The sequence below is a fragment of the Aedes albopictus genome, chromosome 3 (genome assembly GCF_035046485.1).
Source record: "Aedes albopictus strain Foshan chromosome 3, AalbF5, whole genome shotgun sequence".
Taxonomy (NCBI): domain Eukaryota; kingdom Metazoa; phylum Arthropoda; class Insecta; order Diptera; family Culicidae; genus Aedes; species Aedes albopictus.
In genome coordinates, this window is record NC_085138.1 from 233,301,198 (window position 1) to 233,327,422 (window position 26,225).

Sequence of the window (26,225 nt, forward strand, 5' to 3'; positions counted from 1 at the left end):
GTGTGTGGTTGTATGCATACTCTTAGTCATTAGTTAGGTAATTATAGTTTATACTTTTTTTTCAATTACTTGTTTTATCATCATTTATTCAATAGGTCTTACAAATTACAATAATCATTTTCTTTCCTCTCGTCCTATTACCTCCTATTGTGTGTTGTGGGGATTAGCCCGGCTGCAATTGCGGCACGTGGTTATCCCTACTTGAGAAACGGCAGTGTTGTTGTTATAATGGTTGTGTTTGCTTTGCGGGCTAAATTTACACATTACATTTTCTTTTCTAGATAACACGTTTTCGCACGATGCGTATGATGAAATGGGTTTCGGTTTGTGAAAATATCTGCGTATATGCTGAATGTGAATGATGACAATAGAAAAAAAACGATGACGATGATGATGGCAACAATGTTGTGTTTAAAGATGAAGATGATTGCGATGATCCTTCTAGGAGGAATATAAATCGTTTTTTCTAGGAATGGAAAACAAAACAATAGCAGTCAACAAACTTAGACATGTAGTTTTCTGGAGTGGGTCGAAGCTCTGCTAGCTTCCTATTCTGAGTGCAGGTGGCAGTTTTCAGTTGTATTTGGTTTGATTTTACGTGTGGTTTACCTCTATGTTTTGCTGCAGTTATAAAAAGGCATAACTCAGTGTGTATCGAGTAAGTTGCGTGCTCTTAGATGAATTTTGTAACGGAAATGGTTACATTTAGATGTAAATGGACTTTAAGGTAGTTTCCTGGCAGTGTATTTGTTGAACTATTTCGAGTCCGGTTAGGTCAATCGGAAAAAGTCTTTAGATTCGTGAAAAGCCAAAGGATAGGAGAGGTGGAGGAACGGTGATACGTTGAAGGCCTGAACTACACGGAAATCCTTCTACTGGTCGCACTAATGAGGAATCTAGTTTTAAAAAGTTTGCAATGGTTATTTTTAATGATCTTCTTGTTGGTAACTTTAAACCACCTTTGCTTTCAGTAATATATTAAACTACCTATATACTTATGAGTGTATTAAAATGTAGATTAATCTTACAACGAAATTTTTACGAGCTTAAATTTAATGGATAAGTGTGAAATTTTGATAGTATCACCGTTTGTTGGGACTTTTGGAAGTTTCTATAGAATGGAATAGTTTCAAGAGAAACATTTCAATTGATCAACCCTACCTCGCACATCTCCTTTCCAACGTGTACAACGTACCAAGAAAACTGACTATTTGGTCAAACTACTAAAGATGTTATTCGGGAAAGGCCGAATGATAGGACTTTGCTCGAATAGATGTCAATCTTTACGTTGCTCAAATGGCTAGCCATCCTAAACGTCGTTTTCAGTTCCAGACAGTTCACGGGAAGCGAGGGAACAAAAACTCATCGTTAATCTACTATCACAAGGGAAACGATAAAATCTAGAAATGGGAAAATGTAGCACATGGAAACGAGTGTTTTCTAACTGACATTACTGACACTTGATCTGAGTTGCGATTGTACCAACAACTGGTAAACAATTAACGGCTATTTTCGTTAGTTGTCCATTTACTTTTCTATTTTTTTTGTTTTATTTTCCTGTATGCATTTCTGCACATTATTTTTATTTGCTTCTGTTTTTATCCTAGCACGTGGCAGTGTTCGGTATTTCTATGTTAGTTTGCTTTGAGGGTAACTTTTATTGTTTATTTTTCAGTGTTTGTGTACATGTCTGTTGTATACTTTAGTCTTTCTGTATTAACTGTTTTTTAGCTTGCTCTCAGTGCCAGTGTTTGTTTGCTATGTGTTGAATGCTTCGTTTTATGGACTATTTTGTATGAATGCATTAGCTGTTCGTTTAAATCTATTATGTTTCACCATCCAGGGTTCTGCAGTTCTTTCGTCGTGCATTACACAATAATTAATATAAGTAATATGGTTTCACTGGTAACAATGGTTTCCGTAATAAGGGGATTTTACTTTGATTTTTGCGTTCCATTCACGAAATATTAAACGTCCAGACACATTTACAAAGGTTAGTTTGATTCTTTTCCGTCAAATACACGTGACTATTGAGTTCTGGTTGGCTCCATACATGGGATAGTACGAATAGTTGTTTTTGTTTCTGGTAGTGGTCTGCTGTTGTGGAAAACAATGCGAGTGGCATAGATGCGAAAATGTGTTGTAAAGTGGTGCATGATTCGTAAGTATGTAAAGAGTATGTATGTGTGTCATTAAATCCGGTGTGTGCATTTGTTTTTTATTACAGAGATAACAGAGATGGCGAAAGGCTTATGATGCGAAAACAATTTACTCTTCTCCTGACGAACGGTGATGAGAATTTTTTTTAATGTTACTCAGTTTCTTTTTACAAATACAATATTAGCTTTCCTAAATTTTTGGTTTCATATCGTTCCATAAACGCACGTACTAGCTAAAAAATGTAGCTTCTGGCATTGGAAAAAAATCCACGTCGAAAACAAAACATATTTTTGCATAAATACTTATCAGAGAAATTTTAAGTTACTTTAATAAAAACGAGTCTCATAAACTTTTCGAAATGAGTAAATTTCTCGTACGTTTTGTTAATGTTTTTTTTTCTCCTGTTCACCTATAATATAAAAACAGTTTGGATAAATAATTTGCCTAAAAATAGAGGATTTTCTTGTCTCTTAGTTTAGCTTTAAAAAGGAGGATCATTGTATCAGTTTTGGTCGTTTTCTTCACTTTCTAACCTAGTAAACAAATTATCTTAGTCGAGATAAAAACAAACGTTGCTTATATTTGTGATGTGTCGGATAAGCGGAGCCTTAATCTCCACTATCGTCCGTCTTCTGTAAATAGTACGTGTACTTGCTCCAATGGAGGAAAGTCGAAAGAATCCACCGTCCAATAATAACCTCCTCGAGTTTAGATATGTTATTGCCTACTACGCAAATGTTAATAGATTCAAATTTCTTTAATGTTATCGGCTTGCATAGAAAATTAGACCATTTAGTTCGGCAGTTATTGTAATGATTCATAATAAATTAATCATTTCAAGTAAATATGTAATGCAAATCAATCCACACAAACGCATACAATATCGAATTAGGATATTTCTTGAATTATGATGAATTATAATATTATCTTGCTTTCAAAAAGCCAGCCATTTCGGCCAGCTCAGTGACAAAAACAGGCTGGCTATTTTCTCGAAATTATGTAGGATGGACAACCCTAGTATCATTGTTGGTTTTGTAACGGTTAGGTATGAAGAGAATATTTCGGTTTTAAAACCAGAGATGTGGAAATTCAAACAAATAGTATAAATTTCAAATGTGTGTTGGTTAGAAAAGAAAACTGTATGCGTTTGGTAGCAGACGGACTTGTTTTGATATTTTTAGTCGTGAATTTTAAGATAGCTGCAAGTTGTTCACACACCATAAAATAGCTCAACAACAGAGAAATAAAGAGCTTTCGAGTTGCACCGCAAGTTGGGTTTATTTGGTTTCTATACTAAAACCACCTTTGGTCGGCCCTGTAACATTTCTTCATTAAGTCTTAACAAGAGCGAAAAAGCTTTTAAGAATAAAGCTCTCGATGATTTCTTAAGCTGTACACAGTACACAGGGTCGAATATTTGTCCAAAAAAAGCAATGCTCAAACATCTTGTTTGACTTGATCGAATTTTCATTAGTGTCAAACTGATGTTGTTTCTCGAGTTATTTTCTTATATTTGACCCTGTGTGTGTACTTCAGGCCTAAGATTCTTTGAAATTTTGAATTCTTAAGATAATTTTGATCTACATGGTGATAATAAAAATTGTAGTGGGCATGTGTAGGATTCATCGAGAGAAGGCTTTATTTACAAAAAGCTTTTTCGCTTTTTTCAAGAGTCAATAAGGATTTTGTCTATTCGACCTTTGTTCGACCAGACCCTGAGAATGATAAAAAATGGCACCTGTTTTATGAAGGCTTAATACACATGCCAACTAATATTCAGTTGTCCATCGTGGAATAGAATAATATGCTGAAACTTGCAAATTTGGCGATTTTTTCGAAACGGATTACGAGTGGAATGGCGACATCCTTTCGCGTTTAAATTTATTCTCGAATCCGTAACAATCCCCATTTGATCGTGATGATGTATTTTTACTTTATTTAACTGAAACCCATTTAGTAACGAATTAATGAACGTTATTAACATTTGCAAAGTAAGCGCAACGTTTTCTCGAGAAACACTCAACTAAAGGCGTTTTCAAATAACTATCCGAAAAGTGCTATCACCTAAACAGAGATGCATTTACATGGGAAATCGCGTCCGAGATGTTTTTTTTTACAATGATGAAAAACAAAACGTTAAAAGCATCCAGTTACTTAGGCAACTAAACCGTTCTAGCAGTACTAAGGTATATGCATTGAGAAGGGAAAAAACATCTAAAAGCATAGCTTACGGATATCTGATATTTACAATGTATTAGAGGTTAAATTTAGCGTTCAGTGCGTCCTCTCGTGAAACATTTTCTATACAAACATTTCAAACCGGTTCGACAATGTACAGTCCAATATTTATATCGGTTATATTTGAAGTTAGCTCCATTCGTTTCCGATAAACGAACGAATTTCAAAGGGCAAATATACATTTACACATCCGTTGCCCTCTCTTGCTACGGCCAAATTTACGTCTTCCACTTTTATTATTTTCGGTTTTGTAAAATTAGCTAATAAAAATATTGATAAGAAGAACAACAATGAATCGATCAATTAAATATATAAAAATATATGTGTTTATATACGCTTACTTTATGCACGACATATCTTCGGGGCGTTCTATGTTATTCTTGTCTTTAATACGAATATTTGTTGCTGTTGTTCAAATATATTTCTGAAATGAGAATTTTTCCTTTCAGTTTTTTTTTCATTTTCTGATGAATTTATCTCCCTTATCATTTACTCCTACGTTCGTGTGTTTTTTCTTCATTTTCTCTATTTATAATATAGAAGGCATTTAATTTCAGACTTCCTAGTAGCGGAAAATTTCGCATTTTCCTCGAATGTGAATCCATGCTATTGTGTGAGTTAATTGTGTTCAATTTGATGTTTTTTTCTGCAGCAATCATCACGCGCAAGCGAACTCTACTTCTTTAGAATGACCATTTACATTTAATCGCCCGAGGCATCAATGCACAAAACATTCAGGTTTAGAGTGAAACTTTTTCGTTCATTACATTAGGTATATTTCCATTTACATATCAGTGACAAGATTTTTATTCTGTTCTGTATATATAATGAGTGGGTGTTTGTGTATATGCAAAAATGTTTACTTTCTCTCTATTTACTTCAGTTTTGTATGTGTTTGTATATAATGCTTTATAACTACTCTGTTTATACGTTAAAAATTGTTTTCACCTCTCTATTTTACGACACTTTCAACGCTCAACGAGAAATCGTAAAATAAGAACAAGGTAATCAGTAAAAGGTAAAAACAGTTCATATATAAAAATGAAAAACAAAACGAGAATCGACTCGATTTTGAAACAAATTAAAACAAATAAAAAATCTACCTTCAATGTAAAAAAAATGAAACACAAACATTTCAGTTGAGTCTCATCACTGGGGACTTATAACGTTTTAAAAGTAATCAGGCGGAAATCAGAATCACTCGTCAGGTAACACTGTTTTGATGACGAAAATCGTCACAGAACCACTGTTGTTGTTGCTGTTCGGGGAGTTCGGCAGTGTATGGTGTGATTGCCGCGGCTGCAGCTGAACGATTTGCTGTTGTTGCTGTTTGACGATTGTTGCTGTTGTGGTTGATGGCAGTGGACGTTTCGCGACGTGCTGCGATGATAGCTGCGCCACTTGTGTCAACGGATGTTGCTGCTGATGGTCATGAGGCTGATTAGCGAAATCAATGTCGTGCAGTTGGTGCTGTTGTTCTTCATTAGCTGAGTCATGTTGCTGCTGCAGCTGCTGTTGATGTTGTTGTTGCTGGTGCTGCTGCTGCAGCTCATGCTGGAAAGGTTCAATCATTCCTTGTTCGATCATCTGCTACCTAATGTTGGCCGAGTTCAGAACGAACGGTACGTAGAACATTTTGCTCTCCAAAAGTAAGCTGGCAGCGGTTTGGATCTGGAAAAGTATTGTGGAATAGGATATTTTTTAGCAGAATATTGACAATTAAATTATTGACCCATGCAAATATTAATCCGTTAACCCTCTAGGGTAAATCGGGGTAATTTGGCCACCTCAAGCAAAAGTCGATTAAAGATTGTTTTCTGAATTTCTCGCACATCGTATGGCCAGAATAGTTCTGATAATACTATACTAGTTGCATAAAAATATCATAGTCCAATCGTGTTTATATGTATGCCCAAAAAATGATTAAAAAAGGGTTGTTTTTGCGTCGATTTTGAATCGTAGGGGTAATATGAGCAGAGCACCCTATTTTCAATGAAGAATTTATATTGTCTAACGTAATTGAAACTTTGTTTACTTTGCTTGATATTGAATAATATAGTATCGACTTGAAGTATATGGAAAACAAAATAATTTGAAAGTCATCTAAGGTATTTAAACAAGAGAAGTCTTATGTGGCGTTTTTGGTTAGCCCTCGTCGGTGTAATTTGGCCAACAATTTTAAATTTTATTTTTCTAATTTTCTATGGGATTTAATTACATTCTAAAGAATTTTCACGTCCGATTTACGTGAAATATCACGTAGCTCCTCCTTGTTCACAAAATCTCAAATGTTACCTGACGTCAGTAACTATCACCCGATAATCACGGCGTATACACCGCCCTGTTTGGTAAAATCCACCCAATTTTCACGTTAATCGTTTGAATGCGTTTGTGTTAGTGAACTTCTGACTTGGAAGTTTCCGCGAAACTAAAGCTACGTGAATTTCAGGTGTGCAAAAATAAATTCAATATGGCGTCGAAAAATAAGTTGATACCACAACTGCTTGCTGATGTAGTTCCCGAGCAAGTTGCTGCAAGTATTGAACGGTAAATTAATTATTTAAAGCAATAGATTGTGAATAATTACATAAGCAGTAAACTTTTTTCATTTTAAACATTTTCAGCTGTCTCCTGACGGTGACGAAGGACCCAGTTCAGCGAGTGTTTTTAAACAACTGGACTACGAAGATTTTGTATCAAGACTTTTTCACGACATCCGTATTGGAAATTTGTACATTTAAAAATAGTTATAATGATTCATCAATGTGTATGCGACACAGTTGTAAGTATAGATTAAGTAAATACTCAAAAATAAAAGATTGTGAAATATTTTTTGTTTAATTGTTATGTATACCAGATTGTAGCGTATTTGAGGAGGCAAGAGTTCTTAAATCTCTATATGATGTAATGATATATTTTACGGTCGGGTAAAAGTAATGCTTTTTATTGCATTTTGTAAGAATTTAAACTCTCTTGCCTCTTCAAATACGTTGCAAGCTGAGACGAGACTCGCGAAGAGGAAAAAAAGCAACGTCAAGTGTAGCTCAACTGAGCTGTCAGTTGTAGCTCGTTTGATTACGTTACCTAAAACGAGAAAAGTATTGCTACCCGAGATAAATTCTGAAGCAAAAATTCACTCCGAGCAGCATTTTCTTCTCCTGTACTGTCAAAAAAAAAATTGAAAACAAAATATTCCAATAATTACTTTGCTTGGCGATTGTTGGCGATGCAAAATTTTACCTCAACATGATTTTGTGCGTGAATGGGATTCAGTCACACTGCATGTGAGATGATGCAGTCACGTACGTGTTTGAACCACCAGCCCAAAATATAATGTCAACACAGATAGGAAGAAGAAAAAAATAACAAACTGTAGAAAAAGAAGACCGTCTTCGCGAGTCTCGTCTCAGGTTGCAAGCTGGTGCTGCTGCTTTATTTTCATTCAAAAATGATGCACAAATTACGTGAAATTCACGTAGAGCTAGTCATGTTTTCACGTAAAAGTTACCTGTGACTCCGGTAGCACTCACCCACATTTTACGTAAACGATACGTACAATGCATGTCAATTTTACCTGACTCACCACGTCGATGAGCGAAGCTCACATTTATTCAGCTACCTGAAGTTCCGGTAAAGGCGACGTGAAAAATATGGTGGACGAAAACTACCCATCTTTTCACGTAAATCGGACGTGAAAATTCTTCAGAGTGTAGGGGTAGGCGGGGCAATATGGACACTAGACTGGGTCAACAAAGTCGATTTTTCGGAACAAAGCTTTTTCGATTCCTTTTAGCGTCCAAAACAACTGTGCAAAATTTGGGAGCGATTGGTTGCTTCCCCGTATTCCGCATTGCGATTGAAATTTGTATGACATTTAGTATGGGAAAACTTGCTTTTTTGCATTTTTCTCATAAATTGATTTTTTTTCGAATAAAATGATCTAACTAATGACGTTGAAGTATAGTCTAGGGTATGCCGAAAAACTTTGCCGAAGACCGCAAAGTGATCCGACATTTGTGAAACAAGTTATAACGTATTGATTGCCCAGTGGTGCTTAACATTTGACATGTAAAGGAATAACATCAATAATAAAATCTCAATTTTTGGCCTAAGTTACCAGACGAAAAACTTTTTTCACAAGCGTCGAATTACTTTGCGGTCTTCGGCAAAGTTTTTTTCGGTATATCCTAGGCTATACTTTAACGTCATTAGTTACCTGATGTTAGACAAAAGAATTCAACATATAAGCATAATGCAAAAAAGTACGTTTCCCCACACTAACTTCCATACAAATTTCAATCGCAATGCGGAATACGGGGACGAAACCAATTGCTCCCAATTTTTGCACAGTTGTTTTGGACGATAATATTGATTGAAAAAGCTTTGTTCCGGGTTGGTACGATCAAATTTAAAGTTTCTCCATACAACGTTGACCCACTCTAATGGACACCCTAAGGTTTTTGCCAACTTTACCTGGCAAGATGTCAAAAAAGTTTAGTTTTTTTGATACATGTATCCTTTTAAAGTCTATTTAGCATCTATTGCATAAGAATGCTCACGAAGAAAAATGTTAGTTTTTGCTGACTGTCTTCAAGCATACGGGGCAGAATGGACACCCCCATGGGGCAATATGGACACCATGAGACTTTCACGAATTTCGTACATTATTTACACCTATAAAGTAATTTCATTACAAAACAACTGTTATGGATGAATAATACGCCGAAGTAGTTCAATTTTGTTCAGTTAATTTAAATTCAGGCTGTTTGGATAAAGCTTCCTTTTTGTCGGCATGTACAGCTGTGCCTAGAACAACTATTTTCCACTGCTGTCGTTTTTTGACCAATTTGTTTCACCCTATGTCTACTATAGTGAACATTTAACCGAAAATATATTGAAATCGAAGAATTTGGTTGGTTTGTGATTTAGGTTATATTTTTCCCTTGCCACTTCTTTCAAAAAGGTGAGTGTCCATTTTGCCCCGGCAGCAGAAGATATTTCCAAACTTGATTTTTGATATAATAAAGAAGAAAATATAAACATGTTAATCATGTAGATACACCAGAACTACTTGCATGTGTTCTAGAAATAACAGGTTTTAATCGACCTGCAATAAATTAATCACCAAATCTTATTTTAGATGGTGTGAAAATTATAATTTCCATGCACAAAAAACGGAGGACGTAACTTTTTCGTGTAAAATCAAGTATAATTTTTATTTCGAATGTTTCTTTCCTGAAACTACGTTTCAGACAAATGGACTATATTCTCCATTGATTAAAAGTTCAAAAAAGTTCGCATATTTCAAAATATTGAGGGTGCCCATTCTGCCCCGGGTGTCCATATTGCCCCGCCTACCCCTACTCCGCTCTAATGTTTCAATCGCTCCAATATCAGACCAGTAATAGAGCTGTAAGGTGAATTTGCAAAAATACTAGATTTTAGGTGATTTCCCAGTGGTGCTCAAAATACCCCGACTGCCACGGTTGCTTTAGAGCAGCATCGATTTTCGAAGAACTCGAGACAAACGGAATTAGATGAATATGATACAATAGTTTTTAGAATATGATTGTAATCGCATTGGGTGAACCCCACATCCAACTACTTGTTTCAATAGTGCAAATATTGATAAACAATCAAATACTATTGATTTACAACTAAAAATTCTTTCGTTGAATTCGAAAAATTTGGCCAATTCGCAATAACTTTTGTTCAAGCACTTGTTTTGGAATCGCTTTCTTGGCATAGAAATATCCGTTCAAAGTCGTGGGAAGGAGAGGGTTAACACTCGAAAAATCTCCTAATGCAGTCTTCCATTTCAGTTCGATAGATAAAATAAGCAAAGTTGAAAAAAGTCTTCTTTGGGGTCCTTATGACCCATGATTTTTGGGCCATAAGGGTGAAGCATGCAAAAATGCTGCACAGTGGTGAGCAGGGCTTTTTTTCTCAGCTCAGAAGCATGCCCATAAAAAAACAATGTATGGACAACTTTTACCTTATAGTTATATCTAAAAGTATGAATAGAGCAAGGGTCGCACACGAATCCAGAAGTCGTGAGAAAGCTAGAAAGGCGACTTTCCATGAGGTGAATGTAAATTACACTTTGGTATGCGACCTTTGCTCTGTTCGGCAAACGTTTAGATATAACTATAAGGTAAAAGTCCTCCATACATTGTTTTTTTTTATATCACGCTTCTGAGCTGAGAAAATAACAAGTGAGTGTTCCCATCACTGGTGGTGAGTCGACCCAGCTCTAATTCGCATATCGAGGTGAGAAATCTCTACTCGAATGAAGTGACTCTCCATTTGATTAACACGGCGAGTCACTTCATTCGAGTCGAGTTCTCTCATCTCGATGTGCGAGTCTTGCTGCGTCACGCCCAAGGATGGGATCATTCATTTGCAATCAGTTACATTCACTTACTACTGTTAACTCGCTTCAGAAACATCGTAGCAAAAATCAATGTATGGAACACATTTTCATTTTTATTTTACCTAAAACTTTGTAGAACAATGTACTAGCGTAGCATCAATAATTAAGTCAACAGAAACCAGCAAACGCCTTCACAGCTCGCTCACGACTCTGGTATGCGTGTGCGACCCTAATGAGCGATTCCAAGCAACAGCATCAAAATTAAGGAAATTTTTTAATTCATGATTTTCTATTGAACTGAAACTTTGCACAGTTTTGGGAACGTTCAAAAATTACGTCCAACATTTGGGGGAGGGGGGGGGGGTCTAGAAAAGTGTGACAGTACGTGTATTGGGTATAGGAAAAGTGCGTGACAGAGGGGGGAGGGGGGGTCTAGAAATCCCGAAAAACGATGGACGTAATATTTGAATCTTCCCTTTTCAGTTCCATCTAAATCGCCATTTTTCGATATCAAATTTTTATTTTGAATCACGACTAACTTTTCGAAAGGGTGTATGTGAAAATGGTTCAATAATATTCAAAAATCTGTACAGCCAAAATGGTTCGTTCGATTGCTATGAATTTTTCAGCAAAGTTAGATAACGAAATGGTGATTCCTATGAAAATATACACTGTGAAAAAAAACATCTTTTTTAACATTAAAAATATCATTTTTGTCACAAAAACTCAAATATCTCAAAACCCTATCTTTTTACCAACGCAATTTTTTTAGGGAAGACGGTCCATTGTATTAGCAATCTACCATAAAAATTTGGTGATGGTAAACTAATAAACAAAAAAGTTATAACATTTCAAACATTTCACAATTTTCACATTTGGTAAATATTTTTTTCTGTGTAAATTATTTCGGTCAGAAATCGCAGTTTGATGCTGATTTTATTGTTCAGCAAAGTTAGATAACTAAATGGTGATTCCTAAGAAAATATAGGGTAATTCGCTAATTGTTGAACACTACCCAAATGTTGAACAGTTTCTGAATATTTTATTATAAATCTTACTTAAGTAATTTTCATCCAACGTAAACGTATGATGTAGACGCATATACATGTGGGTCACTATATTGCTCTAATTAAGTTACAAAATTATACATATTTTTCGTCAAAAAAAATTGATTGAAAATTTTGTACTGGTGATGACACGAAAACTGCACAATTCTTAAGATTAATTTTAAGAAACTGCTGTTACGAACTAAGCTTTGCGGGCAAATCGACCACAAATATCGAAGGCACACCATAGTTACAAGAACTGGAAGGATGTCATTAACAGTTTTACATTGTTTAAAATCACATTTTCATTGTAGTTTAATTTGAAAAAAATATTTTTCTTATCACACTATCATTATGCATCCATGATCCAATTGTTGAACACTGACATAACCTACGATGTTAGCATGACTGCTAGATTTTTTTTCAGTTTACCTAACCGTACATTTCGTGGGGTTTCAAAGGCGTTCCAGGGATGTTCTAGGAATGTTCCAGTGGGCTTCAGAAAGATTCCAGTGGTTTTCAATGGGTTTCAAGGGCGTTTCAGAGGTCTTCAAGAGGAATTCAGAGTGTTAGAGGGTCCCAGGAGTATTTCAATGCGTTCCAGGAGGCTTAAGAGCAATCCATAGGTTTTCAAGGGATTTCAGGGTCGTTCCATGAATGTTCTTGGGGGTTAAGTGGGTCCCATGGGTTTCCAGAAGAGTTTCAGGGGCTTTGAAAGGCGTACTTTCTTCTAACGTTTTCGCTTCTAATCAAATCTTTTCAGCCATTTTTGCATCTAATCATCTTTAAACCGATTTCAGTCCACTAGAGCTCTCTTCAAATGTGCGATTCTTTGTCATTTAAATGAATTGTCACTTGCTCGGACTAGCTGGGCACAAAACACAAAAAACCCGGAAAAAATCCGCCAGGGTGAAAAAATATCGGATGTCGGGTCAAAGTCGGGTCAATTTTTATCAAATGTTGGACCACTGTTGGACCCACATCGGGTAACTGTCATGTCTATGTTGGGTTTGGTGGCCAAAATGAAAACAGGTGAATGATAGGTTGATGTCGGGTTATACGTCATCAATTACGAACAAAGCTTCAACCGTTCAACAATTGGCGAGCACCGTCCAACATTAGGATGAGCTAGCTTAAAGAAGCGTTCAACATTTGGGTTACAGACTTCCCATACAAATGTTCTATTTTCTCTTAAAAAATGGAATTTAAGGGAATACAAATTAAATGGGCAGTATAAGGGATAAGTAGATCTAGACGTTCACTGGATATTTTTCAACTAAAGTGGAATTATGCACGGAAAAACAAACGAAAACCAAAATGCCGGTACTAACCGTTCAACAATTGGCGAATTACCCTACACTGTGAAAAAAAATCTTTTTTAACATTAAAAAATATCATTTTTGTCACAAAAACTCAAATATTTCAAAACCCTATCTTTTTACCAACGCAATTTTTTTAGGGAAAACGGTCCATTGTATTAGCAATCTACCATAAAAATTTGGTGATGATAAACTAATAAACAAAAAAGTTATGACAATTCAAACATTTCACAATTTTCACATTTAGTAATAATTTTTTTTTATTATTTCGGCCGGAAATCGCAGCTTGATGCTGATTTTATTGTTAATGGCCTTGCGTGAGTAAAACAAGCTGTTTTTATTATGTATTATGTATATTATATGTACAGTAATGTTCCGATTTTATCACGCCCTCCGCGCATTAGTCGTTTATTCATTATTTGCTGTTACATTTGAGGACAAGTTTTCCCTCTTCTTCAAAATGAATGTTGAAAGCGTGTTTTGCAACGTTAAAAATATTGAAATGGGTATAGATGTTGAAGTATATATCAAAGCATTTTTGAAAAGGGGCGTGATTAATTGTTTAAACTGATGTCGCTGATGGTACGGTGACATGACTCTCTGCACTTAGCACTTCTGGCAATTTCTCAGTTGTTGTCGTTTTCGAACTTCCTACGCCCTGCTTTACCGATGATATACAGATGGCTCGTTTGTCAAAGTCTAGACGGCAGGACGTGCAAATGCGTAAATTTGGATTCAATTTGGGCATAACCAGTCTCTTTCAGATTATCTATGGTGCTTTCGGTGAGATTTCGTAACTCCTTTGATCATTTTTTTTTTCATCAAACGGTCTACAAGAGAGAGTTGAGTTGAAGACCTTTGAGAAAGCGACTGTTCATGTTGTTCGTTAGATTATAATAAACAAAATCACTTATTAGTTTTAACTGACTAGTTTGGTGTTGTTTGCTTGGCTGAAGAAAAAATTTACTATTTAATATCCATAGCGGTAGTATTCTTTTTTTTGCTTTTTCGTGAGCATTGTCATGGTATGTATACAGACAAACAAACGTAACACTGACGAAATTTTCATTGACCACGCCTTTAACGATCATTTTGAATCTTGGTTGTGGCTTTCATAACCAGAAGAGTGCCCATCATTTTTCTTTGCGTTTGACGTTTCACACTAGCGCCTTCTGATGACGATATTGCACATCGCAGTATTTCGTGAAACATTTCCACCAGGTGGGGGTAGTGTGAACTGGGCGATGGATTTTCACGTGGTAGGTAACTCTCATGCATTTGTTGTTGTTGAAGTTACTCGCATTCTTCCGATCATAAAGTCTGTTCTCTAAGAGGTATTTTTTTGAAGATAAACTAGACGTATACGCGTATATAAAACTTTTATTATACAGCTTTTGTCTTAAAAATAAGTTTAATTCCATTTTTCTTATAATCAACAGCTTTTCAACACTATCAAGGGATTTTTTCACCAGTCACGTACAATAAAAAGTATGACACTCTCAATATTTTTGATCAAAACACTGGATCGCGTCTAAGTTTCAAATAGATACTATAGAAATTATGAATAATCAAACAAAAGAATCATGAAAACAACTTGTTTAATTCAGGCGGTAGCCTTTACAATAAAATCAGCATCAAAAAATAATTCTCAAAATAATTTACACAGAAAAAAAATTTTTTTTGTTACTAAATGTAAAAATTGTGAAATGTTTGAAATGTCATAACTTTTTTGTTTATCAGTTTACCATCACCAAAATTTTATGGTAGATAGCTGATATAATGGGCCATTTCCCCTAAAAAATTGACGTTGGTAAAAAGATAGGGTTTTGAGATATTTGAGTTTTTGAGACAAAGATCATATTTTTTTAAAGTAAAAAAAGAAATTTTTTACAGTGTATATTTTCTAAGGAATCATCATTTAGTTATCTAACTTAGCTGAAAAATTCATAACAATCGAAAAATCCGTTTTTGCTGTACAGCTTTTAGAATATTTTTGAGCTGTTTTAGCATACACCCTTCTGAAAAGTTAGTCGTGAGTGAATATGAAGGTTTGATATCGAAAAATGACGATTTAGATGAAATTGAAAAACTGTGCAAAGTTTCAGATATTTTTGAAATGGTCGCTCAGGATCGACTGACATGACTCCGTGGAATTCCTCTAATGTCATTCGGCAAACTTTCAGATAAAACTACAAGGTTAAATTCATCCATACATTGTTTTTTGATAGCATGCTTCTGAATTGAGATAGTAACAAGTGAATGTAATTCTTTGCAAATGAATGATCCAATCCTTGGTCACGCCACTCGACTCGTAGCATGAGCACAATGTCCCAGAACAAGGAGATTCTCCGATAACCTCTTCCAGGCAGCAACACGAATCCCTGGGCCTGGGGTGCATAGAAGTAGCCCAATCAACGCACAATCTCACGTGTTTCTCGGCTTGGTGAACGATATTGATCTCATCGGTAACGGTCGTAGGGCAGAGGAGTAAGCTTTTGCTTCTCTGAAGTGAAAGACAGCTAGGATAAGTTAGACAAATAAACTCAACCAAGGCGAACACATTCGCCACTGCTGAAGTCGCTCTAAAACCAAGATAAGGGCAAGCAAAAAGGCCTGCTTTGAGGGTCACTGCCAGAGTGCCAATGCGAATCCGTGAAGTGATGCCTACGCCCTACAGGATCATGATGACCAATACAAGAGACAAGAAGTGTAATGGCTCCTACAGAGTTGTTTCTAGAGATGTTGGAGGGGATCACCTACACAGAGGTTCCCGAGATATTCAGGTCTGCTATGCTGAAATGCCTGGGCGAGAGAGTTTTCTCAGAGGTTAGGAAGCGGCAGTCTGGTACTATTGCCAAAAGCGGGGAAACTACCAGAAGAACGATCGGCATAATAGACAAATGCGCTTGGTGGGCACGGTGGAGAGTGTTCGAGTCTCGAGTGAAGGATCTCTCGAGTAAGTACTTCGGCTTCCGGAAAGGGAGGTCGATAACAAAGCCCGCCGAGATAGCGCACCAGTGTAAGAGGTGGAAGTTTCGCTACTGTTTAGTAGTACTCTGGATTTCTATGGATGTAAGGAACGTGTGTTAAGCTGGAAATTACTTGTAGGCTAATGTGCCTGAACGTTGCGAGCGCGTACCATACCGTGTTACACGATGTGCTATGCGTCGTCACTAGAATGGTGATTATTGACATTTACATCGGAGAATACGAGTGTTCCGGAATAAGGGGACATAAGGGGCATAGACAGGTCTGCCAAAAATTTTGTATGATCAAAATTCTACGAGGGGGAGTGTATGAGATGGCCACCCTGTGTTTTAAGCATTAATTCGCAACATAAAAATATTTTCTACATGGGTTGTGATTATAAACAATGCTTTATGTTTATAATGTGCAAAAAAGTTACTATTAGTTTGAAAAATCTGCTATAAAATAGTGTTTGACGTTTGAGTGTTCAAAAACAGTGTTTTCTTATAGTATCAGGTCATCTGATTTTAAGGATTAGTAATGAAATAACATCGATTTAAATATTATTTTTAATTTTTAATGGTGTCTATATATGACTGTTGTTGAGCCTCGACAATAAAATGTCAATGTTTTAAATCAAAAATGTCATATAAAAAATGATAAACATATCGTAATCATTCGGGGCAAGATGGCCACCTGTGGTAAGGCCTATGTCGCCATCCAAGAATCAATCTAAAGCTGCCTTAAAACTGTTATTGATGTTTAGAGATACTGCAAAACCACAGAAAATTGCTTTTCATATTAGTTGAAGCTGTTAAAATTAACTACGATGGAGATGATACCTCAGAAAAACTTTGAAGTTATTTGCTGTTGAACGGTGATTGGTTTCATTGAATAGTTTGGCACAGGGATGGAAAATCGTAGCTTAAACCGCTATAAGGGTTCGTTACGAGACGTTGAGTTACAGTATAATGCATGAAAAGAGTAGTAATGTATCTAAATCGTTTCGAGAGAAACAAGTTTGCTGAAAAAATAGACCAAATCATAGAACATTTCCAAATAAATTTCTATCAATTTTCTTTCAAACATTATCATAAAGAAAATGTTGGCAAATTCCACACACACCATTCGTAGGCAAAGTGTTGCGGATGATTCGACCTTGTTTATTGAACGTTGCTTAGGGATTAAAGCACACTAATTGTAAACATTTAGCTCTGTGGCCGTCTTGCCCCGATGGGGTGGCCATCTTGCCCCATATGGCAAAAATTCTATGTCGAAAGTAATTTTTTTCAAATGAATTTATTTTGCATTCGTAGTACATAATAAAATGATTTTTTGTGTTAATAAGATAGAAAAGACATGAAACAAAGGGGATGAGTGATAAATAGCCATATTCTATTGAAAGTATATGCTCCCAAGACGCCTAAGCTTAGGGTGGCCATCTTGCCCCACAACCCCCTATTTTATGGATAGCGCTCTAAGAGCTAGGAGAAGGATGTAAACAGCTCGCACCGATGAGGGTATAACGGAGCGAAATGAGGCCTAACATGACCTAACTAATGGGCTGTTAAACTGGAGTAATGCCTTTCGAAACAAGGTGTGTATAGAAAAAGCACCATAACTATCACAAGATCCCGAATCCCGATCCCAGACGAATGAGCCACGTTATAGACAGGCACGGAATAGACAGAACTCAATCTTCCGGAGGAATGAAGCGCCAGCAGAAAGAACGAGATCGCAAAGCGATGGCAGAGCTGTACCGCGCTAAGAACACACGGAAGTTCTACGAGAAGCTGAATCGCTCGCGCGAAGGCTTTATACCACAAGTCGACATGTGCCGAGACAATCACTGGAATCTTCTCATGAGCGAGCGTGAGGTGGTTGAGAGGTGGCGGCAGCATTACGATGAGCATCCCAATGGCGACTATGCAAGCACCGAAGGTGGCGTGGTAACAGATCTAGAAGTACGTGCGGAGGACGAAAGATTTCCGGCCCCTAACCTTTAAGAGATTGGGGAGGAGGTTGACCGGTAGAAAAACAATAAAGCCGCTGGACCAGATCAACTACCAAGCGAGCTTCTGAAATACGACGGAGAAGCACTAAACGTGGCACTACAACACTAAGTAATCACCAAGATTGGAAGGAGAAATCATTACCGGAGGAATGGATGGAAGGTATCGTGTGTCCCATCTACAAAAAAAAGCGACAAGTTGGATTGTAGGAACTATCACGCGATCACACTACTGAGCGCTGCCTACAAGATACAGCGAGCTAGGTGGGTCGATCAAGTGGAGGACGGTCTGCGGACCCTTCGCAGAGTGCGGAACTGGAGACACACAGACATGGACCGAGTAGAATGGAGACGACTCGTACACCAGAGAACACTCAGGCTTTAGTCTGACCGGTAAGTAAGTATCACGCGATCCCACGTTCCCCTCGGTTTGGTGGACAATATAGCAGTGGAGCTAGCAATTGCTTCTCTAAAGTTGGAGACAGCGAGGATTGGTTTCACAAAAAAACTCAACATGATTGCAGATAGGCACATAGACAAGCTTAGTTTTCCCTCTTTGGTCACGAGGCGACGCTAAAAGAGGCAAACCGAAAAGCTTTCGGAGTTTTTGAGCGTAAAGTGCTGCAGGCAGTTCATGGTGTGAAACTAAAAAAAATAACGCATACTGTGAATTGTATAAAATAGTACAGACTTCAGTAGGCTGGTCACATAGTGCGAATGGCGGAAGAAATATTGCAAGAACAATACTCTGTAGGTAATAAGCTAGAGATCAGCGAATTCATGGATGACTGCGAGCCCGCTGTCCACAACGCGGTTGTAGAGGACCTGGCGACCCCAAAAGTCCAAGGAAACTGAAGGAACGTCGTCAAAGACCGATGAAAGCAGGGCTTTACTATATGAACACTCATTTTTATGTCCGGTCGACAGAAAAGGTAAATATTAAACCCTTTGACGATTGTAAGAACGATAAGTGTTTGTCTTGTCTCGCGTCGCGTCTTGTGAATGCTTTACTATATGCTCGTCGCTGGAGTAAATCTACGCTATAGTGCAGATATCAGGATAGGTAAATTACGATTTCTACCCAGCTAGCAAATGAGTAGAATATCATAGAGCATTTAAAATATGGCAGACCCTAGTGGGCTGGTCACATAGTGCACATGTCGGATGAATGAATTATGAAAATATTTGTTTGGAAAGGTCTAAGTCAATTTCTAGGACGACCTAGTGCAAAACCTGTTTCATGACTGCAAAGCATACAACGATAGAACCGTTCTGTGGCTACGTAGCGACGTGTTATGTGAGGCCCTGCCCTTCAACATTATTGGCCGTTGCTCGGGCCATTGGTTCTTATCCTTTTTCATTGTTCAGCCCAGGTATTTTCCAGTTTGTTTCGGTAGAAGCAGAATGCATGGTCACTTGTGATTTCTAGAAGTTTTGTTGCGAGCACGTGGAGGATGTCAGCCACCATCTACCACATTTTTTTTCATCTATCAAAGCAATCTAATATTGCTAAATCGAAAGAAAACAAAAATGTCAAAAACAAATCGCTCCCCTCCGTTCCCAAGGATATTTCCAGCGGTTCCTCATTTCTATGACAACGCATGACCACGTGGCGATCGTTTTCCACCGTTGCGTTGCATTGATCGAAGCAATCGAGCACTTTGAAAATTTCAGTTTGCCCATTTCGAATCGAGTGCCTGACAGAACCGGACGCGAAAATATCTTCGTGAGTTTAATTATTCCGTAAAAAAGTGAAGACATTGTGCAGAAAATTAGCAAGAGTGAAGAATTAAGAAAAGTGTTTGATTTTAATTTCTATTATGCACTTTATGGTCTCTTAATGCTCTTAAAATATAAATTTGATCAATTTAATCGAAAGAAGTGATCGTCGCGACTCGCGAGTGAAAAGTGATGGAAGAAGTGCTTTTCCCAGGATCTTCCGGGCAGAAAGGCGTCAAGGTCAGTAAAAATTCAATTTTCAAAAAAAATTCAGTTATTTGCTGGACATTGTGTTTGAAAAAGTCGGATTTTTCACCTACCTCAGGTATATGGGCTAACAGATCCGTCAGCCGGTTCGGGCTGTGCGGTACGGTGTGCTGTAGATAGGTCCTAAGTACTTGAACGTACCGTTCCTGTATGCTTTCCAGTTCGACTTCTGTAATCGGACGAAAATGGGTAAAATCTCAGAAAAAATTTTGTTTTGTCCAGAAATGTACCTTTGTTCAACAAAATGTAAACCTTGAGACAGACGTACTCTTCCATCTTGAGTTTACTCCGTCGAAACATGATCGTTATTTGGGTCATCTTCTCCACCATTTGACCGACGTCAATTTTTAGCTGTTCGATCGATATTGGATGACCCATCAGGGTTGTTAGGCAGGATTGTAACGTATGCAGGTGGGCTGTGATCTGTAGGGAAGAGAAAGGGGGTTATATTATATGGATTATGTACTTAAATTTGAATAACATTTTACCTCTTCGACAAACTCTGCGTCGTGTTTGTCCGGCGCAAGAACGGTTCCACCTCCCGGACCGTTCCCGCCGGTCGAGGATTGCAGTTGACTGCCTATGCTTTTGTTGCCGTGCAGGGCTTGGTAGGCGGCCGTCGTCAACACCAATATCTCGTGCCATTTGTCTGTCAGTAGTTTGGTGTGGATCTCTACCGGGATGTCCATGTAGAAGGGCAGCTTGCGAGTCCACGAAACGAGTTTATGTACAATCGAATCACCTATATTACAGAGCTTATCGCCAATTTCCGACTTGTCGGCGAGGAATTCACTAAAATGCGGTAGGGTCGCTATGTCCTCCATAGCATCACAGTCTATAAGGGTATGTATCATGTTCAAGGCTTGCTCGTACGAGATCGACCGATCCTTGGATGAGCTGACGGCGTTGTCCAGTCTATGGCGTAAATGCACGATTTCGCTTGGATTGGTCAGGGCGGTTTTCAGTATCGTTCCGTTGACCAGGTGCGATGGCAGACTAATACTTTCGGACTTGATCGGCGGCGTCGTCGACGACGTCAAAAACATCGACTTTGGATTGTCACCGGGCAGGCCGAGCTTTTGGTGGTTGTTACCTTTCTGGTTGTTTTTCTTATGTTTCTTATATTTTACTTTGTACAGGTTGTAAACCGCGCCACTGTTTCGTCCTCCCGGCATGCGATCTTCTCGAACAGCTGTAAAAAACATGTTAAAAGTTAAAATCCCGTTCTCTCCTAAACTTTCCCTTCAAAACCAACCTTGAAGCACCATTCCTTGCTCGATACACTTCTTAAACCTACAATACTGGCAGCGGTTGCGCTGGGCCTTTGTTATTTCACAGGTACCGTCCGCGACGCACGTGTAAACCCTTCGGTTTTGCACGGTTCGCTTGAAGAAGCCTTTGCAACCTTCGCAGGTGATGATTCCGTAATGCAACCCGGTGGCCTTGTCTTCGCAAATCATGCACACCAACGGTTGTTCGTCCTCATCGGGGGGCATGTCCTCAAGCAATTCCTGGAAGAGAGTAAAAATTTCAATATTTAAAATTTGGGAAAACCTTACATTCATTTGAAATTTCTTGCCTTTTTTGGACCCGATGGCATATTCCACGGTTGTTGCGAGGTGAGATTGAGAGCATGCATTTGGTGTCCAGTGGGGAACTGGCTGTAATCTCCCGCCCACAACCGTTCCATGTTCAGCGGTAGACCGGATCGATTGGGAGTCCATGGTTGAGCCTCAAGAGAGAAAGAAACGTATAAAGAAGGGTACACGCGGTATTAATTGGCAAAATGTAACTTCTTTATCAGGCATCGGTTGGAACTGCTTATGAAATTGATGAAAAATTAACGCTGCCTATAACCACTTATACATCCCATATTTTTAACCAACATACGTGCTGGATTCAATTGTGGATTCTTCACGTAACAGGAATTTCTAAGCTCTGGCAGTCGCCAGCGCTTGAAAATTGAAGCGTTTTACCTCAGACGAATCAAGATTTGCTCTTCTTTGACCGGCGCTTTTCAACCCAAAGCGGTAGCAATTCGCCTTGACGGAGGCTCTCTGAGAGAATTGCGCTGTGCGTGAAAACATTTCTCATCGTAATAGGCTGTTTTACCTCACGCAAATCTGACAGGAAAAGGCCTACTTTCCCACACCAAATTAACAGTGCTGTAATGGTTCATAACAGCACTGCTTTGCGTTGCGTAATGAACCATTACAGCACTGTTTTCAATTTTGGTCAACTTCTTGATGCTTTCTGAACGCAGTTTTGAAAAATTGTGACAACTGCACAGTAGGGGGATTAGGGGCATAATGGACACCCTAAGCAAATGAGTACGTTAGACCTGTATAACGAAGAAAAACTTAACATATTATCAGTTGACATACAACTTTAACTTATTTCTTCCGTATTTCAATCATTTACAGCAGGTAGAATGTCTTTATTGTGAAGAAACAACGAATTTTGAATCGTGTGTTTTTTAGGGCTGGCAGGAAAGGTACGGGGCGAAATGAACACCCATCGGGGCATAATGGACACCCCTGCATATTTTATGCTAATTCTTTGGTTACATGGGTCAGTTAAGTAATCTGCCTACGGAGATCAATGCCACAGATGTAATACTCCATCTTAGATGAGTTTACATAACATCAAAGTTAATTAAGTAAACTTTAGGCTAAAATAATCGGATTGATTTTTTCCAAACTATCTAAAACGCCTAACAGTATGCAATGCGCGTACATCCATTTGTAATTGCCGGTGTTCATTTCGCCCCGAATCGACTACAACATTAAAATTGCTATTTTAAGTAAATTCTGATCAAAAATACAGTCGAACCTCCATGAGTCGATGTTCCTTGACTCGATATCGACTCATGGAGGTAAATTTTTCCATACTGAAAAATAATTTCTGGGTTACTATGATGGTCCCCCCAAAAAGCTTCCCAAAGGATTTTTGTTCCACTACTCGATATTTCCTTGAGTCGATGGTCCCTTCAATATCGACTCATGGAGGTTTTACTGTAAAATACTTCATCCATTGCTAAATCTCCGTATACATGTAGATAAGGTAACAGTTCATTTGTTTTTATGGTGGACACACTCCAACACTCGTAATATCTTATTTGCTGCTGCTCCGGAATTATAAGAATTTCACCATATGAAGAACATATTTCAATTTCAATGATATTTTGGTTATTTTGGAGCAATATAAATGGTACTTTTGAAAAATAGAACCATGACTTGTTTCTTTACACTAATGCATTAAAAATTTAACATAAAAATCAACGGTTTCGGCAAAAACAGGGGTGTCCATTTCGCCCCGGGTGTCCATTATGCTTAATGCTTAAAAAATCCTATAAAGAATTAGAAGCATTTGAAAATGCAGCTCCTATTCTTTCCCATGTTAAAAAATAGTTATTTATGTAACGAGTTGCAAAAAGTTGATTTTTTCAGCATGAGTCGTATATTTATCCAACGAGGCTTGCCGAATTGCATAAAAATGTTTTCACGCGCAGCCCAATTCTCTCAGAGAGCCTCCGTCAAGGCGAATTGGCTAACATGCTTCTGGAGCAAGTGGGAGCGGGAGCAATAAAAAATATGAGTGAGAGTGAGGAACGACGATTCAGCGCCGTGCGGCTCTCTGAATCTCTCTCTTCGCCGGTGTATACGGCAATGAATATACTTTATTTTTTATCTCGTGGCCGTTACAAATATTTATTTCACTTTTTGTCCCACCACTCTTTGGCTGGTCGAGGGGGGGGGGATATAAATAATAAAGCATTTAATCTGAAAAATATTTAAAACTCATCGGATTTGTTAAAGAATTTTCACCAAACCCCGAAATTTTGATAAATATTTTTTCATCTGCCCCCTCAAAATGCAAAATCCAGCCAAAATTTTTTGAAGGGGGGGAGACAAAAAGTCAAAATATAATTTGTATCAGCCTTATTACAGTGCAAATGACATAAACTCGAATTAAATCGATTATAATAGTCACGTCCATCATTCTCTTATGGATTGTTTTTACTAGTTTTGAGCAAAAAATAAATCCACTGAATCATTTACGCATCTTCAGCCTCACAGCAGCAAGTGAGAAATAATCGTTACCAGTCAATATGCTTCACCAGCCAACCGACCGATGAGGAATAGTGGTCGCGGTTGGTTCGGTTTCTCTTTGCTCCCTGTGCGTGTTCGTTCGTAGTGATGGTTGGCGCTGATAACTGATCGTACCATTCATATTCACTCGATTTCAAGCACTGGCAATCGTGAAGGGACCATCGACTCAAGGAAATATCGAGTAGTGGAACAAAAATCCTTCGAGAAGTTTTCTGGGGGGCCATCATGGTAACCCAGAAATTATTTTTCAGTATGGAAAAAATTACCTCCATGAGTCGATATCGAGTCAAGGTACATCGACTCATGGAGGTTCGACTGTATACAAAAGGCTTTTATGCAATTCAGTATCATAATTTCTATTTTAACTCATTTTGGTTTCATAATGGCCAATTTTTCCAACCTGGTTTATTATGCAACTGAAATGAGCTGCATAATGAAAAATAGTTGCATAATGTTCATAATGCAACTCATTTGAGTTGCATTATGAACATTATGCAACTCAAATGAGTTGTACAATGAAAAAATCATTGCATAAAACTTTGTATGGAACTCGTTGCAAAACTCGATTTTTTCAGCACTCTTCGTATTTATCCAACACGGCAAGCCTCGTTGGATAAATGTACGACTCGTGCTGAAAAAAAAATAACTTTTTGCAACTCGTTACATAAATAACTATTCTAGCTCAGGGATGAACCAGCCGTTGCACAATAGTTTATTTTCCCATTTTCACGCTCTTAATGAATAGTTCGCGGGATTTAGGAAATAGGGTACGGCATGAAATTCTCTCCTTCTCTTTCACTCTAACAGAAATTTTGTAAACAACAAGGCCAAGAAACGTCAAAATCCCATACAAATTCAAAACAGTGCAGTGCCCTATAGAGCAATAGGGCAAGCAATAGAGCGTAGTTATAGTGTTACACCGACCAGTTAAGTAATTTGCCAACAGAGATCAATAATGCAAATATGATACTCCATCTTAGATAAATTAACATAACCACAAAGTTAATTAATAGTTATTTATGTAACGAGTTGCAAAAAGTTGATTTTTTCAGCACGAGTCGTACATTTATCCAACGAGGCTTGCCAAGTTGGATAAATACGAAGAGTGCTGAAAAAAATCGAGTTTTGCAACGAGTTCCATACAAAATTTTTTGTAATTGCGTTGCGTTTTCCCCTACTTTTCACTCGCGGTTGTAACGTTGAAACGGCCTACTTTTCTTCACTAAAACAAAAGTGCCGAAAAGTACTACTTTTCGGCACTCTTAAGAGTGCTGAAAAGTAGCACTTTTCGGCACCTTTGCCAGAGCCCACTTTTCGATAACTTTTGAGGCTACCGTAGCTACAGCTACTACTTCTACATCCTCTAATGAGCTCGAATCTGAATCAGGACTATCCAGATTCAGATTAAGACTGCAGATCAGGCGTAGAAGCAGCAGCTGAAGCTACTTTTGCTCTTGCCCAAGGTGCGGTTGCGGTACGACGACGACGACGGGAGTTTGCAAATTTCTGACACCTACCCTATCATAGCCTATTTGATCAAACAAAAGCACCACGCTGACGCGCATGAATGCTGCCACGTGGTTCGTATTGATATATGTATGTGTAGCAAGATTATACCAAGGATTATACTGGATGGGTATTTTTATGCAATTACAAAAAACTTTGTATGCAACTCGTTGCAAAACTCGATTTTTTCAGCACTCGTCGTATTTATCCAACTCGGCAAGCCTCGTTGGATAAATGTACGACTCGTGCTGAAAAAATCATCATTTTGCAACTTGTTGCATAAATAACTATTATGCAATGATTTTTTCATAATGCAACCCATTTGAGTTGCATAATGTTCATAATGCAACTCAAATGAGTTGCATTATGAACATTATACAACTGTTTCTCATTATGCAACTCATTTCAGTTGCATAATGAGCCAGTTCGGAAAAATTGGTCATTATGATACCAAAATGAGTTATATAAAATGTAAATTATTATACTGAATTGCATAAAGTTTATATA

The 26,225-nt window shown here is 37.8% G+C and overlaps 1 protein-coding gene across 1 annotated transcript in view; it reads right to left on the reverse strand.

Moving 5' to 3' along the window:
* Nucleotides 1-1,189: 1,189 nt before the first annotated feature.
* LOC109398962 (hormone receptor 4) overlaps nucleotides 1,190-26,225 on the reverse strand; it is an 82,407-nt gene continuing 57,371 nt past the window's right edge. Inside the window, exons 3-8 of the mRNA XM_019671413.3 lie at nucleotides 21,680-21,832; nucleotides 21,356-21,611; nucleotides 20,589-21,292; nucleotides 20,331-20,523; nucleotides 20,154-20,269; nucleotides 1,190-6,069 (exon numbers count right to left, since the gene is read on the reverse strand). Coding sequence (XP_019526958.3) covers nucleotides 5,989-6,069; nucleotides 20,154-20,269; nucleotides 20,331-20,523; nucleotides 20,589-21,292; nucleotides 21,356-21,611; nucleotides 21,680-21,832 — 1,503 coding nt within the window. The 3' untranslated portion in view covers nucleotides 1,190-5,988. The remainder of the gene's footprint in view (nucleotides 6,070-20,153; nucleotides 20,270-20,330; nucleotides 20,524-20,588; nucleotides 21,293-21,355; nucleotides 21,612-21,679; nucleotides 21,833-26,225) is intronic.